Below are 20,556 nucleotides of genomic sequence, written 5' to 3'. Positions count from 1 at the left end.
TGGACTTGATTTCCCTCTAGGAGAAGGTGACCAGTTGGAATAAAGGGTCAGATGCCTTTCCAGCTCTTCCATCTCCCAGCCTCTGGAAGGGGGAGTTAGAAGCAATATGCCTTTTGTGGAGCAGTCTTCATGACTTAACAATTAGAGTACGTGGACCTACTTAATAGCACTGAACTGTACATGGAAACCTCGTTACAGTGGTAAATTTTATGACATGCGTATTTTACCAGAATTACAAAAACAATAATAAAAAATAAAATACCTAGGCTACCTGGAGACTCAGGGGATATATGGGAGTGAACATTTTATTTTACTGAATTGATAAGGCCCCAGAGGTTTTGCTGGCATGATCTGGACCGTATAGAAAATTCTTCATCAAATAGCTCCCTTTGAAGCAGTTTCGCACAGACATACACTGCCAGATAACCGCTAGGCTCTTCCAGGCTAAGGGACAGCGGAGGGTGCTTTGCTGTGATAGGGACTGTCCAATCATCACTCGTGTCATTTCGTGAGCACCTCTGCTAACCCACACATGAATGTCGTAATTGCAGCCCTGCGCCTGGGGTGGACCCAGCAGGGATTGCAGGGATGGAAGCCGACCGTGGTAGGGACCCTAACGGGGCATTTACCTCAGCTTTCACTCTCCATTCTTGCCTGGGAGGTTTCTGTCCCCCGCTCTGGGAAGAGCTCCAGTGATAAAGAACTCTGTATTTCCTCAGACTCCCCAGGCTAACTTTGGGCAGAAACCGATTCCCTTAAGTTTCTGACCCGTTTTCATTTCCATCCTTTGGCAAGGCGAACAGCTTTGGCATTGAAGAATTTATTTTTTTTCCTCTTGAGGAAAGTCTTCTATGTGATTTAGTATTAAGTGTACTTGCTTTATTCTAGTTCTTTGAAACATGCTGAATTTCTACTAAACAGAAAATCTCAATCAGACATACCCTTCCCTGACTGAAAGAGAGATATTACTGTATTTCCTTTTTAACAGGGACACCCTGGAGACAAAAATGCCAGAACTCATGCAGGTATTTGAAATGATGTTAATTCTAGACATGGTGGCAGGCCAGCAGGGCAGTGTCTGTCACGTGTCATACGGAACCCTCACCTGCTTTCTTCACCGCCCCCCCAAGGCCTAGCCCTGTTATGAGACCAAAACCTGCTGCTGTGTAGTGTCCTGACTAGGCTAACTGGGAAGGGGAGATAAGCCAGGGGCAGCAACTCAACACCTCTTGGTCATCTTTGTCTTTTTCTTTTTTTAAAATATTTTATGTATTTATTTGGTAGAAAGAGAGAGAGGGAGGGAGAGCATAGAGGGAGAGTAAGAGGGAGAAGAAGACCTCCCACTGAGCAGGGAGCCCGACAGACATGCAGCTCAATCCCAGGACCCTGAGATCAGGACCCAAGCCGAAGGCAGATGCGTAACCAACTGGCCACCCAGGCACCGCCCCCCTCTTGGTCATCTTGATTGTGTTTATAAGTTACAGTGGCAAGAAGACCCAGCATATTCCAGAGCATTACTTTTTAAGTTAATTTAATGTTTTTCTTATTGCTAAAATGATTCATGTTTTTGTATAAAACTTAGGGGAAAAAAAGCCACGGATAACCTGAGATAACCATTTGGTATGTATCCTTCCAGCATTTTTCTATGCATACATTATTCTTTACAGTTATAAAAAGAAGCATGACTCGTGGCAGTTGGAGAGTTTGCAAAAGTGGAAATACTCCATACTTTTGTTTGTAAATGTACCATGACAACATGGTTCTCGTTGGCACGGGGCATCTCCTATAGCGGCTATGGCTTTGGATGAATTCTCTCATGTCCTGGAGATCAAGGCTCAGAAGTGTGTTACTTACCCTTCCCCAAACCACAGTCTTTCTCCGGAGTTATTCAAAGAAATTCTAAATGACCCACTGGAAAGAGAAATGCAGCTTTGTCTGTGACCTAGACTGCTTTTCTTAGACTTCTGACTCTGTTGCTTTCCTTTCTCTTAGATGGAGAGACAGATGTCAGTGAACTCCAACCTCCTGGGAATGCAAGGTCCAAATCTCAGCAACCCCTGTGCTTCTCCCCAGGTCCAGCCAATGCATTCAGAAGCCAAAATGGTAAATAACATTATAATCATCCTTTTGTTATTTCATGACTTTTTCTTTTGATTTCTACTTGGACATCCAAATTTCAGTTGAGTCAGGTAGACGGCTCCGTCGTCATTTCGGTGAATAGGTCTTTTCTGTGGAAAGGCAGTACAGAACTTGGCTCTGTCTTTGAGGATATTTGTTATTGAACCTTGGCATCAGACCACCATGTAACAAGCATTGGATCAGCCTCAGTGAAAGGGACATTTAGGAGTTTGGGGAGATCCATAGGAGTTGAGGTGGGATACACCCAAGTAGGTGTGCATTTTCTCATAACGTGAAATTAACAAAAACGATCCAGAGTTTTCTCTTCTTCAAGGTGGCCACAGCCTCAGTGTCCCTCTTCCTGTCCCCATATCCGTGTAAACAGACATGTGATTTTTAAGCACACACTAGTACGGAAATATTTTTCATTTTTTGTTATAGTTGTCAGATGTGGCACTAATTCAAAGGATCACAGCCTTGTTTTCGTGCAGAGTAATTGCACCTCTTACTGAAATACGTGATTTCAGGTGACAACCATCGGTGGCTTTTAACATTTGAGATTTATGTGCAGTAAGGTCAGTCTTTCCAATCACAGTGAAAGAAGGATTTATGCATTATGTCATATTAAATATTAATAAAAGCAATGCATGTCCATCTTTACAATATAAAGTAAATTTGCTGGTTGTATTTAGTAGAGTTACTTGAAGTAGGTCGTTCGGTTTTCATGTAGTTAAATTCTGGCACCACAATTAGTAAGGTATCAGACGGTGACAAAATACACTGTAGCAAAATTCTTAGCATCTGATACTGGATCAGGGTAGCTGTGCTACAAGTAGGATATTTATTTGGTTTCCTAACTGACAGCGTTGGGGACCGGTCTGGTGGCCGGTCTGAGGATGTCATTGACAGTTCTGAAAATCTGCCACCAAAACCAGGTAACTTCATTTTCAATGGCAGCAAGTTTTTTTGACGCCTGCTTTGGTCACTTTTGCTTGGCAATCTTACTCATTTGCCTTTCAGCTCCTTGATTCAAGGAAGCGCCTGCGTTCCCAGTGTTGGCCACCTTGGGCAAATCAAATCTGTGGTTAAGAGAGTGCTCTCTGCTGTGCCACAGTCTCTGTGACATGCCAGATGGCACCGGCATCTTCAGCAAAGCTCGTTAAATCTTTTTGGAATTGGCAAATATTTTTTCAACTCAAGCCCTGCAGAGCCAAACCAAATACTTGCTGGCAGAGTGAAGTTCAAACTGGCATCTGTTTTGGAGACCAGAGTAATGCCATTTGCTTTTTTTTTTTTTTTTTAAAGGAAAATAAAAAATGAACTGTGAAGGTACTTAAGAAAAAAACAAAATGAAGTTATTCATGTGTATGAATAAGTGTTCTGGGTTTGAGCCTCAGATGCTACTCCCCCAGCTGGATTCTTTCTGAATCATCCTGTTTGGTTGGGGGTCTGTATCCCTTTTGAGGGACCTCCCAGACAAACTTTAGGTGGATTCTTATACTCAGTTCCAAACCAGATTTCCCCGCCAATTGATTTTCACTGGATTAGATGCCACCACTTGACTCAGAAATGTTCTCCCTTCTTACTGGCAAAGAAGGAGAACACTTCCAAAGGGAGTACAGGTTTATAATTATTTGTATGTGTGAAAAAAAAACATATGATATGGCCAGTTATTGTGAATACTATCAGCTAGAGACAGAAGGGAATTGGTCTGTACCTATAAAATAGTGTGACCCCACAAATGTTTGCTGAGTTAAATTTACTGAGCAAGCATACGACTCCGCTGACTCATGCTCTGGGTGGATGGTTGAATATTTCCAGATCGTGATGTCTGGGCTAATGAATTCTATCTTGCAGTTAGGGCTTGGGGAGCGTAGTTATTCTCTCTGTCCCAGGCTCCCACCCCTGACACCGTTATTGCCAATCCGTTATTGCAAAGGGGAAAATGGTGGTATTGGCCACTTATATTTTAGAGAAGTATAATTTACTTAGTAGCCTGGAAAAGTGTTTAGTAATCGGCTTTTAATACATTACTCAGCATTTCTATTCTCATTCTGCTTGCTTTATTCACTGGAGAAACCAGTTGTTGCCGCCTACTAACTGTCCAGTATTTTCTAGCAGCTTTGGGCTGCTCAGATGAAAAGCTTTTATGAAATACAAAGTAGTGGAGAAAAAAAAAATCTTCCATGATTTTAATGTCAGCCAGAGCCTCCCCAGGTTTCTCTGAACTATGGGCTTTGTTGTTCTATGCCTAATTTTCTTCCTGTGTAAGACTGGAATGGATTCCAGATTTCAACTAAGACTCCTGTTTCACTGTTTTCAAGGACTTTTCTAAAGGTCACACATGGGCTATTGTGATGAATGCACTCTACGGGGCGTGTTCTCAGAGCACGCGAGAAACCAGAGAGCTGCCAGGGAGGGTGTCGCCCATACCACAACACTGCAGATCTATTCTCCTGGGGACATTGGTGTCAGAGTATCTATTTCACACTCTCTCTTGACCACTGACAAGAGCCATCATCCTGCATCTCTGGTGAAACCTGGAGGTCCTGGAGGTAGACAAAAGCTTAAGACAGGATGGCTTTAACTGTACGGCTTTGTTAGAAGCTGTCTGACTAGTGATTGCTCAGTAGGATGCATCCAGCTTTCTTGCCACAAGTGGGTCATTTCTATTGTGGAAGAGAGCAAAATGGGTGTCCCTGGTGAGCTGTACAGTGTATGAATCTGGAATATCCCAGTCAAGTAGCACGGTGCCCTTCTTTTGATTTCCTGGATGTGGACATCCAGCAGGGGACTTCAGTGTTCTGAAGTCACATCTGTCCAAGCTGGTTCTGTCATAACTCTGACAGATTATAATGGAGTTTTATGGATTCTTTTTCCGAAGAATTAAGCCGACAAACATATGGCTTCATGGTTATACAAGTGACTGTGTGCATGTTGGGTTTCATTTCGGAGGTCAGAGAAGACAGAGCTGTGAGAGCTTTCCATCCTTCTAACCACCCAAAACAACGGGTTCTTCCTCCCAGAATCCTGGGATCAGTGGGTATCTTCCATGAAAATGGCGTCTGCTAGAAAGGAAGTTCACTGGATACTGATGGACATTTTTAACATTCAAAGGGGAAAGGGAGAAAATGAGGGGAGATAAGCAGACAGAAATGGAAAAGGGGAGGAAGAAGGAGACAGAGAGGGTAAGGGAGTTTAAAGCAGACTGGGACACATTTCCAGCCTCTTGTGGGTGTGAGTGATTCTGTGGTGGTGTGGATATGGTATCTTCAGAGTTGCATAGATTTGTGTTCACTTCTGTCTAGCTTTCAAAGAGGTTTTCCTTTTTTTTTTTTTTTTCTTTGAGGCCCATAATGGGGTTGGAACCTAAATAAATAAAAGCTGGGGGGAACTTGTCCCTACTCTTGTCTTGTGTCTCGGTAATAAACAGCTCTCCAGAGAGGGCTGTGGCCGCTGTGCCCAGGATTCACCCTCAGTTTAGACACAGTAAGGGAAGCCAAGGGAGTGTTGACACTAGGGAGAAGGTGCATAGACCCGAGACCTGATTTTGCCCTCAGGACAGCGCCACCACAGGGCGCTGTGGAGACAACTGAAGCTCCAAGAGGTTAAAAAACTGGCCCAATGACGCATCATCTAGCGAAGGCTAACATCTCAGACTCCACCGACAAAACTTTCATCACAATATTGATCCTTTAGGTAAAAATATCACACAGCTTCCAGATAACAGCAACCGGTAGATTATATCAAATTCTTTGGGGTTCATTTATATTTACATACAAATGGGAGATGAGGATGGCGAGGACCTCCTGTTTAGAGGTTTAGACCTTCAGATAACCTGGAAAAAACGAGGGGTGGTTTGTAGCACCGAATGTCCCCCTTGATTTAACCAGAGCTCTGTGGCCTCCCTGAGTGATTCAGCTTCGCTGCCTCTCTCTCCAAACACATTTTTATCTTGATGTTTCTTATTTTACATGTGTGTCCCTCCCCCACTCCCCCTTACTCAGTTGATTGTAAGCTCCTTAAAGATAATCTGTGCATCTTGGAAGTTCCTTGTACTAAGAAAGGCCCCATGAATGAGAACTGAATTTAAATTAGTTGTGTTGAGTTGAATTAAAATAAGGAGAAGGAACCAAACAGTAGCAGTGGAAGTGGGGATGGGATGGAGTGGGTAAGGGGCAAGGGTGGGGTTCAGAAGGAGAGGATAAAACGAGATAAACGCTGAGCTCAGTAATCAGCTGAGAAAGAGCACTTGACTACATTTGATTTCTTTGAAAGATCTGGAAACAACATCGGCATGCTTTCTTTTCCTTGAGAGAAAAGCAATATATCTGTTACTTAGAAAATAGACTTTGGAATAACTTGACCTAGGAATTGAGAAGGATCAATACTAAATGTTGTTTCTTCCATTGTGATAGACTAGCTGTGCTGTATTTCAGTTGTCAACTTGTCAGTACCTTATTTGAAATTAAGTTTACAATTTATTGAATAGATACATACATACGTACGTTCATGAGTGAATGAAACAAACAAAAAAAGTTGGAAAGTCAAAGCCTTTTAGAGGTAGAAGGTACTTAGTGAAGACCTTGCCCCCATTCCTCATTTCACAAGTGAGGACACCAAAGGCCAATAAACACCGAGGGAAATCAAGCCATCATTTCAACACAAAGCTGGGCCCCCGGTTCAGACCATCACGTTTCTACCCAGCATGATGCTTTTTTCATCAGCTGTACTGATAAATCACTAACAGTGCTTCTTTTCTTGGCCCCTGGTTTTCTGCTGGCAGATGGGCAGACAAGAACTAGGGTGGGATAGTGCGCAATCCGTGGTTAAATCTCCACTTTGTTTTGAATGTCAACCTGGGTGTGTTTGTGTTTGCCTTTCCCCTCCCTAATTATCGAGCTGGATAACTGTTTGCCTACGGTGCCCCTTGGCCACCCACTGTCCAACAGATAAATCACAGAGAAGCCTGGCTCCATATGGAGTTGCCTGGAAAGTTTATGCACATGAAAAGACAGTCTCCAGGTAACATCTCCCTGGCAGTCTTGAGAAATGCCGCTCTGCGATTTGCCTATTTGCTTTAATCACCCCCAGTTTCACTTCCTAAAAGTCCAGGAATAAAAAAAAAAAAAAAACAGTGAATGAATAGGCTGTCTGCTTCTCAGAAGCTTTGTGGTGAGGCAGGAAATACTGTTGACTTTAAAGAAACTCTCATTAACTTTTGAATCATGCCAGCAGCCAATGATCAAAACATGACGATGGCCTGAGCCAAGGTGGCCACTTTTTTCAGACTCCTCCTCCCTCCCTGCTGTAAAAAACCACTGTCCCGTATGCAGATGAGTAGGAATTATGTAAGATTCCATGACAACAAAAACAGCAACAAAAATCTATGTTCTCACTAATATGAGTGATGGGTCTCATTTTAAAGGCACTTTGCTTTCTTAAAACACCCTAGTAGAAAATAATAACTGTTAACGTTAAGCACTTGTATGTGTGGCAGAAGCTATGTGAAGCATCTTATGTTTTCTTATTTAATCCTCACATCAGTCTGATGAGGGAGATACTATTCTTAATCTCATTTTACAAATGAATAAACTGAGAAGTTAGGTAACCAGTGAAGAACATACAAGCTGGTAAAATGTGTTGGGATGGGAACCCCTTGGTCTTGGCTCTAAACCATGATTTGCCATGGGGGGGGGGTGATCACCCTGTGGGTTTCTATTAATAGAGCCCTTTCCAAATTACAAATGATTCAGGTGTCATTGGAGCCTCATAGCAACCCTGTACAGTCAACAGGGAAATATTACTATCCTCATTTCATAGACACAGAAAAGTTAAGTGACTTCTCCAGCATCATCCAGTGGCATAACCAGGCCCTGCACCCAAGTCATCTTTGGGTTTTGTCCTGTTTCTACTTTATCATGCCATCCCTGGTGTCCCTATAGTAACTTGTCCTGAGTAGAAGCAAGGTCTTACAAAAACAAAACTCAGCGGTTAAGATAAGATGAGGTTCAAATTAATAGCTCAGGCCCAGCTACCTATTCGCTTATGCCTGTTAGACTCTCTAGTTCTCATCGGCTAAACACAGGAGAGAAGGCTGATCCATATTCTATCTGGCCAGGACAAATGCTGAATTTGAGCTTAGTTATGGTTATTAAAGAATTAAAAGCTGCAGCATTTCTCTAACAGCAAATAGAAGTCCCAACTCCTTTCTGTTGGCTGAAAGTATACCCGTTCATATACCATTGACACTTTGCCCATCTAAACTATAGAAAGTTTAAAATTTAGGAATATAGCATGCCATTTTTTTGGGTAACATGTAAATAATTCAATTATGATATCCTTGATAAGAGCTAGCAGCCACTTATTTATATTTCTATAGAACAGAATAAATTCCTACAGAACTACATTCCATGTGCTGATCAGAACCTCAAATACACAGGATTATACATTTGATTATATTTGTTTTGAAAATAGGAATTTGAGAGATTATCAATTGTCTATGAATCAGGAAATTCCAAAGAAGGAAAGGAACTCGGGGATTATTTTAGCAAAATCCTTTCCCTTTGAGAAAAAAGGCCTGAAGTTCAAGTTAATAGCTTGTCCCAGGTCACATAGCTCATTAGCAGAAAGAAGAGAAATTAAAACACAGTTTCTGGGTTTTCAAGTTTATGGAACTTCACTCTCCATGTGTCAGTCAGGAATTGACAGGGAAAGCCATCTGCTAGCTGCTGTGATAGCAAACGTTCTAAGCGGAGGGTTTCCAGAAGTGTTTTCTGCAGTTTGGTTAACGCGTCAAAGTACCTGGGGAGAGGAGGGTCAATCAGCTTTTCCCTTTAAATCACGTCAACTGGGAATTGAAGCTGACCATCCCAAAGGAACGGGCCCACTTCTCTACAATTCTTCTTGAGACTGGCGGTGGGGAGGGGGGCAGTCTTGACATGATACCACTAAGCAATTCTTTTTTTTTTTTTTTTAATTCAGGTTAGTTAACATAGAGTGTATTATTAGTTTCAGGGGGAGAATTTAGTGATTTATCAGTTGCCTATAACACCCAGTGCTCATTCCATCATGTGCCCTCCTTCATGCCCATCAGCCTGTTACTCCATCCCCCCACCTACCTCCCCTCTGGCAGCCCTCAGTTTGTTTCCTGTGGTTAAGAGTCTCTTCTGGTTGTCTCCCTCTTTGATACCACTAAGCTATTCTCATTCACCATTCAGAGTGTGGATACACACCAAGTATTTCATCTCTTGGCGCTGAGGGGACACTGCCTCGATCTTGTCCGCCACCAAGCAAAACTAAACTTCCCACGTCTCCTCTGTGTGTTCCTTGGGCTGTGTGGATCTTCCATGGGCCGTCCGAGGTCTGTATTGTGCCCGTGCAGAGCGTTGGCTGAGCTCACTGCTCACACAACACAAAGGGGTATTGAAATACCCCTTTCCATCAGATCTCTTCTCTTGGCTCCCCCTTCTCCCCTCCCCAGCAGCTCCTCATACACACATTCAGACATTCTCCTGGGACGCATTGTCTTCCCAGTTTGATTTCTTTCTCTTTCTGTCAGTATCCACCCTGTTTTGGTAACCATGGCAATAGGTGAAACACAATCCCAATATTTGCTCGCTGCCTCTGTCATCCAGCCCAGCACGCGCATTGCCGGGTCTTGTTTTTGTGTTTGTTTAATGTTCCCAAGCCCCAACTCAGAGGCATCTGGGCAAGGACACCGCACATGGTCCGGTTCGGAACACCCCCTCTCAGACAGTTTTCAGGCATGTCTTCTTTGTGTATCTGTGTGCGTGTGCGTGTGTCCCTGCCTGCTTTGGAACATTGTGCAAATAAGTTCAGCTTGTGTCAGAATAGCCGGGGGGCGGGGCGGGGGGGGGGGAATTTTACAAATCTTGTTACAGGGAAGTTCTGCTTTGCAGAGATATATTTTGGTCTTTTTCTTGGAATTTGTGTCTGTTTCCAAGATTTTTGCCAGCACGACTAATAACGAACGTTTGCTTTGCACTTTGGGCTGATGGCTCTGCCTTGATTTGGCATTTTATGTGGCAAGTACAGAAAATCTGTCAGAAAATGTGTGCCTTGAGGGTGATGGAAGGTGGGACATGGGGGTGGATGGAAGAAGTAATGTTTTCCTAAAGTTTTGGGATTTTTCTCTTCTTAAAAAAATAGAAGGGAGAATTTAATCTTCGAGTGAAAAACTAGCAAAGGGTATATTTTCCCTACTGTATCCTTTTAAAATTGTCTTTTTTCTCCCTGCTTAGTTTGATAAGCTAGCTGTATTATGGTACTGTAGGACTATAGGACTGTTGTGTTCACCTGGGTAGGAATAAGGTGAATTGCTAGGTTCTCAGAATAGTTAAGTCCCACACAATAAAGCTAAACATCAAGTATTTTTATTTTGAAATGGTATTCACAATCACCAGAACAGAAGATGTGTTTAAGGAGGACGAGATTTTCGTCCAACTGTGGCCTTGGATTGTTGAGATTTAAAGTGCAACCAGAGAGGCAAGCCGGTAACCTGATTCCAGTGGACAGCCAGGATCTGAAGTGCAAGAGGGAGCCGGAGCGCATTGGGGTAGAATTTCAGAGCTGCCAGGTGTTTCCCTTGCGCCCTTTTCTGGAACATCCTTCTCCCTTTTGGCACTCCGCATGGGAACGCACCCGTGTTTCCATGGCACTCGAGGGCTCACTCTGGTCCTGTGTCCCTTCTAGCCTGTCCTGCTCCGCTGAGCTCTGCAGAGCCCCTCCCAGGAGGCTGGCACCTTCCTGGACGCTTCTTGCTCTCCCTGGCTGCCTTGCCTCTCCTATCCTATTTCCTTCAGCTCTGCAAACGTCACTCCCTTTTTTTTCCCCGAGACTCGGCTCAGATGCACCTTTCCTGTGAAGTCTTGCTAACTTCCTCAGGTAGGGTGCAGCCACGCCTTCTGCAATGGTAGCCTCCGTTTGTACCTTGGTTATCTCTTCCTTGTGGAATTGTATTGTGTGTCATTGTCTGCATTCTGGCCTGACAACCAGCCTGTGATCCCTTAGAGAACAGAGGCCACATTTCAGCTCCTTGTCCCCAGGTTGGCATCTCTCCTGCATGTTCTAGGTGCCCAGGAAATGTTTGTGGATAGAATGAACAAGGGAAAGTCTGATAAACTAATTTAGATGGGGATGTCACTGTGAAGTAATATGTCCCCCCACACTGTGGGTTTTGTTTTTTTCTTTTTTAAGTTCCAGGGATAAGGTAGGACTTAACTTAGATGATTGATTCACACTGATGGAATTTCAGGACCTATGACAAGTGGGTGGGAGAGAGATATTTGAGCACGTGAGAATCCTTCCCACAACTCCCCAAATCCCTGCATTGGTTGGTACCCTGGGGCTCTGCCAGCCACTGCCAGGTGCAACTCCGCAGAGAAGCCCTGCACAAACCCTCTAGGCCCAGCGTGGCGCCTCCTGAAGGAGACGTGGCTTCACAGTAAGGTGCCTTGATACTTCAGTTTTGAAATCCCCTTGGTGCAGGCCCCAGACTTTAGTACTTTTTTTAATACATAAATTCATGAATTCCAAGGGTGTTTGGGTGGCTCAGTCCTTAAGTGTCTGCCTTCTGCTCAGGTCATGATCTCAGGGTCCTGGGATCGAGCCCCACATCGGGCTCCCTGCTCAGCGGGAAGCCTGCTTCTCCCTCTGCCTCCGCCCCTCCCCCTGCTTGTGTTCTCTCTCTGTCAAATATATAAATAAAATCTTTTAATAAATAAATCAATAAATTAATTAATTCCAATGTACTTTTGGTCAAAATTAATATATAGAGGCAAACTTTTGGAGATACGTTAAAATGAAAAGATTCTTTTCTTGTTTCCCTGTTCTTACATGTAATATATCAAAAATTAGTTCATACTGAATATATACTTTATATCCTGTTTTTAAAAAATTTCACATATTATAAGCATTTTCTGTTATCAAGTGTCTTTTGAAAACATTTTAATAATTGTGTGATTTATCCTATGGGTGTCACATAAAAATTTTAACTATTCCCTTATTTCTATTTCTGGGTATTTAGATTTTCTCTACTAGAAATAACCCTTTGATTATAAAAATAAAATTAAAACCTGATCTGAAGTTAGTTAATTATATCTTTGATTTTTAGGATAGATTCCTAGAATTAGGATTATCAGGTCAAAGAGAATTAAACATTCTAAAGTCTTTATGTATATACCACCAAATTTCTTAAAATTTATACCAGATTTTCATTCCTATCTTTAATACAAGAGGATATCTAACAGCATTTTCAGAAGTGTTAAGCATTATCATTTTTTTAAAAAGATTTATTTATTTGAGAGAGACAGAGACAGAGACAGAATATGTTGGGGGGGTTGGCAGGAGCAGAGGGAGAGGGAAAGAAAGAATCTCAGGCAGACTCCCCACTGAGCATGGAGCGCAACACAGGGCTCAACTCACAACCCTGAGATCAGGACCTGAGCCGAAATCAAGAGTTGGACACTTAACCAACTGAGCCACCCAGGCGCCCCCAAGAATTATCATCTTTTAACAAAATCTTTGCCAGTTTTTGTTTGCAATTTTTACATTATGGGTCTGTTGCTGTCTTTTTCTATATTTGTTGGCCTAGTTGATTTTCGTCTTTGATACACTTCTGTACTTTACAGGAATTTTTCTTAATGAGGGCCAGTATTGGAATCCAGGGGGAAAATGATGGAGCAGGTTGTCCTCCCTCTATTGCATTTTTCAAAGTCTGATTAATTAACTGGCTTTCCTACTTTACTCATTATACATTTGTTTCTAAGACCTTAAAGTGAATACTTTAAAATATATTCAGTAGGTTTTTTGGGGGGTTGTTTCGTTTTGTTTACACGACTCTTGGTTGGAAGCACAGTGTTTTGAGAGTTTTTAAAAATTCTCTGGTTTTTGTCATTATTCAGCTTATTTATTACAAAAATATTGGCTTCCCTAGGAATATAAATGTGGCTCTTCCACATTTTCTGTGTTTATCTAGCCAAGCCTTTGTCTATTTAAATATATACCTGAGTATCTTAAATAAACTGCAGATAGGTTTGTGACTTTCACAATTACCTGAGGTAGGATTATATGTCTCCTGCTCTTATCCTGTTTATGAGAAATCATCCTCTGACCATTTTATTTCACCAGTCACTATGTAAGTAGATGGATTTATATTGATTAAACTTTATCATCATGACTGGGTGGTTAAATGTCGCTGATTCCATTCTCAAGCAAGAAAGTTAAACAGAGAATATAGAACAGCTTAAGTCCCATGGGGTGATATTAATGGAGTATTATTTTAAGGTTGAGCGAGTCTTCTGGTAACCAGACTGTGACCTCCTTGCTGGTGCCTAGGCTCCCCAAAGGGAGGGCTCTGAACACCTAGCACATAGTTGGCACAAAATATCCCTGTGTCGGATGAATGAATATGAGTAATTAGTTATATAATATAATATATATAATTATATAATATATATAATCAAACATGCATTGAGCGCTGATCATAGGCCATATTACTGTGTGATTTCCATGTAGTGAAGACTTAGCAAGGCACTGTACATGAAGTGCTTGCTTACACTTGGCATTTACATGTATTATCTGACTTAATTCTCATACCTATCCTATAAAAATTGTATCCCTGTTTTTACAGGCAAATGAACTGATGTATAGTGCCCAAGACCACTCAACCAGCAAATGACAGACCAAGGATTTAAAGCTAGCTTTGGGGTCTGACCCTTCCGTGCTTTGGCAACCTAGAAACAAGGTGGTGCCTGGATTCTAGTTGGGGTGGAAGCATGGAAGCAGTGAGAATCAGTTGGCAAATATTTATTATTAGCGTCAACTATGCACCGGGCCTCTTTTTTTTTTTTTTAAACAGTAGGCCTCTGACATTCCCGAGGGGTTTTGCCTGGCTTTGTTGTGAATCTCCAAACCCCTGCTTGTGGCACATCATTTCCTGTACCCAGGGCAACAAGCAGAGAACAAAACTAAATTGTAATCCTGACCCTGAATAGAGGGCCAGTCTGACTGGTGTATCCCCACCCCGAGCTGTAGCAAATGCAAGTCCAATCTGTGCCCTAGCAGAAGTTCAAATTACTATGGGTTGTGGAATTTGAGGGTTATTTTTAATATTTGAAACCTTGAATGTTAAACTGGAAAAGATCAAATCTCTGTTGCTGGCAATCATGTGAATAATGACTTCTAGCCCATATTTTAGGTCTGCAGAACATTGTCACACCTTTCACATAGACTATCGAGCTACTCTCCTTGGAGCCACAGCTCTCAGCTCGAATTAAGAATAAGGTGGGTTTTATTTACTTATTTTTTCTCTTTGAGTAGCAGAATGAAGCATTGGTTAAGAGCAAAGACCCAAGAATCAGACTCCCTGGCTTCAAATCCTAGCTGCATGACCTGGTTGCCTGACCTTTCTGTTCTTCATTTACTCATCCATAAAATGGGGATAACGGTAGGGCCTCTCTTGGAGAGTTATTTTGAGGGTTAAAGGAGGTAATATAGGGCAATCATTTGGCACAGTACCTGGCACATAGCATTCTCACTCGCTCTATTTTTTTTCCTTTTTTTTTTTCCCTGCTTCAAAGGGTACTTCTTTTTCTTTTATTGGTTTAGTTCATGATGTTGAAAACATACTTGTACAAAGTCCGTAGTCTCGTAGAAAACTGAAACTAAGAGAGATTAAGTACCTTACCTTTGATCATTCAGCAAAGTTGTGGTAAACTCAGTTCTAGAATTTAACTCCTGGTTTTGACTAATGCACTAAATTACTGTGCTCTTTATAGATACTTGGATATAGAAGCCCATGGGAGTTATACAGCTGTTGCTTCGAATTCACTAATTAATTGAAACATGTAAAAATGAAGATGACTTTTAAGAAAATGTTTTTAAAAAGTTAAAAACTTATTTTGGAGAACAGAGTTCGGTGTGGCATATTATCATATTTCAAACACATGTTATTGTGTTATGGTTTGTTCACAAACATATGAATATGAAAACATTTTATAACATTAAAATATCAGAGCTGAAGCTACACAAAAGACCAAAGGCTCACCAAGACATATATATTAAATTCCGTTGCCTAAAATAGACTTTTACTATGTCTGTACAAATTAAATTATTACAAATATTTGGAATATGTCTAGCCATGAGACTCAGCTATGTACCCTAAAATGACACGAGCAGTGCCATGCCAACTTCTGGCATTTAATTTTTTCCAAAACACCTAGAATCATTATTGGTTTGAATGAGAGCATCCCTTATGCTCTGTGAGTGGGTTTGGAAGAAGTGCTAGTAAAGGAGAGAAAGAGTCCCTCAGTCCCTTGGGTGAAGGTAGTTGAGTCTCTAGGACATGGTTAAGAAGGCTCTTTGCCAACATACCCTTTGGAACGACCATACCCGTGATAACAGAGTGTGAAGACCTGATTATTTTCAAATCTGATGAATGAGTCCAGCTGTTGTGCAGGCCAGTATGGGGTATGTGAGAACATGGGATCACAGCAAAAGCATGTTTATCTCACTCCATCATTGCAGTGAACTTTATCTCCTGGGAATTTTCTTAAAGAGCAAGTCTGGGCAGAGTCATGGCTTAATGACCAGGGGCTCTACAAGAGGGTTGTTCCTAAGTTCCAGTTATGCAAAGACAGCGCCTGTGTTTGTAAGGAAAGATAAGCTAAAAAGCCGTGCATGTTCCTCAGACAAAGATAATTTGTCACATCACCACCATTCATCTCTTAGTTCCCAGCTCACTTGGTTCCAAGAGATCTGTTTTGTAGATTTATTACATACAAAGCAATGTCTTTACCAGTCTACTGAGCAATCCATTCATCTGCTCATCCTTTCATTCAAAAATCTTTATTGAGCACCTCCAAAATGCCAATACTGTACTTGGTTTTGGGGGATCAAACTGTGAATAAGACATAACTCAAGCCTTTAGGAACTTACAGTCCAATAAAGATAAATAGTCAACTGAGCATATTATGATAAATGTTATGATAAAGACACGTACAAAGCACGTGCCTAATTTGCCTGCAGGGTGATGGTGGTGAGGCCTCCAAAGGGGCCCACAGGGAAGACCTCTCGGATGAAGCTCCCGCACTCTCCAGTAAAGCAGCTACCACCCACATGTGGCCATTTACATTTTAAGTTTATCAAAATAAAATAAAATTTGACATACAGTTCTGAGTTGCAGTAGCCACATTTTGAGTGTTCAGTAGCCACATTTAGTCAGTGGCTACCATGTTGTACTACACAGATAAGGAACATTTCCATCATCACAGAAATTTCTACTCATGACATTGGTCAAAGCAGATTGCACTGATGGGAGGGGGAGGATTTTCCAGGGAGAATAAACAGAGTGAGCCAAAACGTGGAGATGCTGAGGAAGAAAAGGCATTAAAAAATTAGCTATTAAAAAACATTTTAAAAAAATTTACATATGGACTTGTGTATTGATTCAAGAAGCATTTACTATGCTACAGCTGTGGGCTTTGCCAAGAGGCATGTGATAGAGTGCTAGCCTCTAAGTAACTTACATATATATGGTCAAGGTAGGAACCATAAAAAATTACCAAAAACCTATAGTTTGAGTTCAGAGGAGAGACTCATTAATTACTGGGTGTTAGGAATGAGAATTGGAAGGTCAGGCCAGTCTTCAAACCTTCATGAAGTTGTTGCTTTTGATCTGGGTCTCGAAGCGCTGTTAGGATTCAGACAGGGAGGGGGAGTTAAACTCCTACCTTGGTTAAAAAAACATTCAAGTTTCACACAGTTATTCCAGCATTAGGGTCCAGCAGGCAACTGCAAAGCTAAGGGCTCTCCCCACTGGCATATTCATTAATGTCTTTCTACTAAGACTGCCGTGTATACAATGGGGAGCTTATTCGGCTGTGCCAACTTACACGGAATAGCCTCCCTTCTAAATAGTGTTAGCATGGATTAGTTTAGGGAAGCTTGAGCCAGATCTTGTTTGCATTAGGTATTTGAAAAAAGGATTGGGGTGTGTGTGGGGGGGTGGGCATTAAGGATTATGTAAATCACTGGCCAATATGTAGGCTGGAAACTGGAGACTTCTGTAAAAGCAGCTTTTATGTGCCAATAGGTGAGAGAACTTGGAAGCAGTTGTAGGCGTATTATGGGGCAGATGACTTAGGCAGATTCAATGAAAATACCAGTAAATGCTTATGTACATATATAAATTCAAGTCTCTGAATTGTACAATTAAATCTCATGAAACTCGTCCCTGGCCATTTATTCCCTGAAGTTACAGACAATGATGACCACTTCCCTTTTGTTTTTGTTATTTTTCCTCTACTGGAAGCATCTACAAAGTGCAATTGAGGTCTTGCTTATCACAAAAGCCACTTGTCCTTCCATTTCTAGGATTATGATGTACTTTGTTGTTTGGGAAACGCCAGTCATAAGACTCTGTGTGAAGGAAATCTTCCAGCCATCCAGGAAGAGAAGGATTCGAGAGGGTGACAGAGAAAGGTCTTCTTAAAAAAACTATTCTGATGTGTGCTGAGACTCAAGTTGAGATCAGGTCTTTAGAAATTGTGTAAAATGGTGGGTGAAATAAAGGGAAAACCAGTTTTGCAGACGACTATTTAGAATCTCCTTTAAAATGGGGTGATCCAAGCTCTCTTCTTCATCCTTTGCCAGTAGAAAACCCTTCCAGAAGGTCTAATGCTTTAGAAAATAGAAAGACAATTGGAAAGATAGCATGAATGGTTTGGGAGAAAAGGAGAAAATTTTTTTCCATTGTCATTTGGTATGTAATTTCTGAAACTTATTTAAATGTAGTTTGATATTTATGCAAGAAGAAGAAATTCAAAAGGACAATATTCTAAATGGATTTTATGCTTTGAGCTTCTCAAGACCAAGAAGACATAAGAACCCATTACTTGGCTACACAGTGGATTTTCTCCACACTCGTTAAATTAACTGATTTCTCTTTGACAAAATGTTGTTGAGTTACCGAAAGTGCTGCAGGGTTGAGCAGATTTCAAAAGGCTTACAGTGCTGCGTTTGGAACTCCAAGGTGTATCTTCTGCAAATAATTCTATTATAGGCAGGCCTCACCTGACTCGCACACAGGAGTGGTGTTCCCAAAGTGTGTTTAAAAGTCAGTCATTCAGAACTCAAAACACAGTTTTCCTCACGAGAAATGTCAGAGATGGTTACTTTCCCAGGGCCGCCCACAAAAGCCTTTTATTCTGTAATGTATCTGAAAGAGTCTGTCTCCATGTGTTGAGAAAAGAATGGAGTAGTATGGGACAGGACTCTCCTCCCACCCTCCCAAGGACAGTACTTGTTATTTGCTGTGGAGACAACCACTGGGCTTCAGTGAGAAAGAAAAGAAACATGTTTCTGTCTGAGGGGAGCCTATCCCTGAAATTATCCCTGGTACAGCCTTTTGTAGTGAACCTTGATGCGTCAAGTTGTATTACTTTTTTTTTTTTTTTAATGACAGCACGATGCCTCTGGAATTAAATATGTTTTGAACTTCCTCTTCTTTCATTACTGTGAGCTCGATTCCACACCATTACTAGATTTGGAAACCAGGGCAATGATGACCATGTGACCACAGAAATCAATGTCCCCGGAATTCATCGTTAGCAAAGGCACGCATCTCCCCCCAACTTAGATATTGACATTCTCATAGCTCTTAAAAATAGCCGCAGTGTGCCATTCTCACATTCGATTGATATATTGTGACTTTTTGATGTCTGAGCAATTGATTGATTGATTCTTTTTAGCATTGAAACCAAAGACCAAAGAGTGATGGAGATGACCTAGAGAAAGGTTAAATCTCTCCCCTGTGAGGCCTGGACTAACTGAAGCAATTCTATGTGTTTACTTCTTCCTAGAGAATGAACCCTTCATCTCCTCCTCCCTGTCAATGGCACTAACAGTTTTCTCTAACATTTTTGACCACCCAGAAAGTATATCTGATTCCTAGAACATGAGTTATTGCCCCTGCAACCTTCATTTACCTATCATGATATACTTGGGGAAATCTTCCGCCAGTCTCAGAAACTATTGCTTTTTCTTACTTGGCTTTCACTAAATGAGAGTTGAGTTTTGGGTGACAAAATAGACCCTGAGGTACTATGGTTAGTTGTCCATAGTAATCAAGGACATTTTTGAAAAATGAAAGAGCAGAGAAGGGGACATTAGAACACTTAGGAAACTGACTTGTTTCTGTATTGGTTTGTTAGAGCTGCCGTAACAAAGCACCACACGCTAGGGGGCTTCAACAACAGGAATTTACTGTCTCACAATTCTGGGGACTAGAAGTTCAAGATCAAGATGTCAGCAGGGTTGGTTCCTCTGAGGGGAAAGACTCTATACCAGGTCACTCACCTTGGCTTGTAGAACACCACCATCTCCTTATGTCTTCACATGATCTTCCTCTGCACGTGTGTGTCCTAATCTCTTCTTGTAAGGACACCGGTCATACTGGATTAGAGCCCACCCATATGACTTCATATTACCTTAATTACCCCTTTAAAGGTCCTAACTCCAAATATGGTTACATTCAGAAGTACTGTAGGTTAGGACTTCAATATATGAATTGAGGGGCCGAGGAGGGACACGCAAATTCAGCCCCTAACAGTTTCCAAAAGTAATATGAAGGTTACTTAAATCTTAAAACCTTGACCAAGACCCCATGATTTGCCTTTGCAAAATCGTATCTCGAATTCCAGTGGAAGCTCGGTGGGAATCATAAAGTTTAACAGTGCTGTGTTGGCCTTTTTGTGATAAAGAGCTCTCTCTTGATAGAGCTTGCGGATTGGCCCATTGCTGAGACTTAAAAGCAGGGCTAGGGCAAGAGAGGTGCCCAGGATGCAGTGTAAGAACGCACTCCCTGGCAGGGCTGTGCCACGACCTTGCACTGACACATTTGAGTGACTCTGAGGATGAGTATCCCCTAAACCTTTGCCCTGGCATCTCTCCCGCCTCGCCCTAGTGCCCACACTTCTTCAGCGGAAGGCGAAAGCTGCCCATGTGTCATCCACACGGCTCTTTCAACCAAGTTCTGGCAAACACTTAGTATTTAAGTAGCATTAACTGGTATTTCAAAGGTGGACTGAAAGTGTGACGGTTAACAGGGGTGGAGGGAAGCAGTCCGGGTCCCGAGTCCCTCCCTTGTTTTTAGCGACAGCCACTGACCTAGGAGTAGTTTGGGGGTTTATGTGCCTTATCTCTATATCCATAACCTGTTGGGATTCTTACTGTTCTTTGGCTGTATTCCCAGCCATGTGCTTAGTGGTCTAGAGAAAAGCATGAGATTTGGGAAGTGGGTCAGTGCCCCTCCATGTGAGTCTACGCTCAGGCTCAGAATCCGCTTCAGTCGTCCATATTGTATCAGTGCCATGATCCTCCCTCAAGTGCCCGGCTGTATGCTGAGAGCTGAGAAGG

General features: G+C 41.9%; 1 protein-coding gene across 4 annotated transcripts in view; it reads left to right on the top strand.

Moving 5' to 3' along the window:
* Positions 1 to 20,556, top strand: part of CREB5 (cAMP responsive element binding protein 5) — a 394,423-nt gene that overhangs the window by 298,170 nt on the left and 75,697 nt on the right. For all 4 annotated transcript variants that reach the window (XM_045792960.2, XM_087860952.1, XM_045792959.2 and 1 more), the window contains one exon: positions 1,993 to 2,103. In XM_045792960.2, the coding sequence (XP_045648916.1) occupies positions 1,993 to 2,103 (111 nt within the window). The remainder of the gene's footprint in view (positions 1 to 1,992; positions 2,104 to 20,556) is intronic.

Source organism: Ursus americanus, chromosome 3 (genome assembly GCF_024610735.1).
Source record: "Ursus americanus isolate L20-20 chromosome 3, mUrsAme1.1.p, whole genome shotgun sequence".
Classification (NCBI taxonomy): domain Eukaryota; kingdom Metazoa; phylum Chordata; class Mammalia; order Carnivora; family Ursidae; genus Ursus; species Ursus americanus.
The sequence above is the reverse complement of the archived record's forward strand: the minus strand, read 5'-3'. Positions and strand labels throughout refer to the sequence as shown.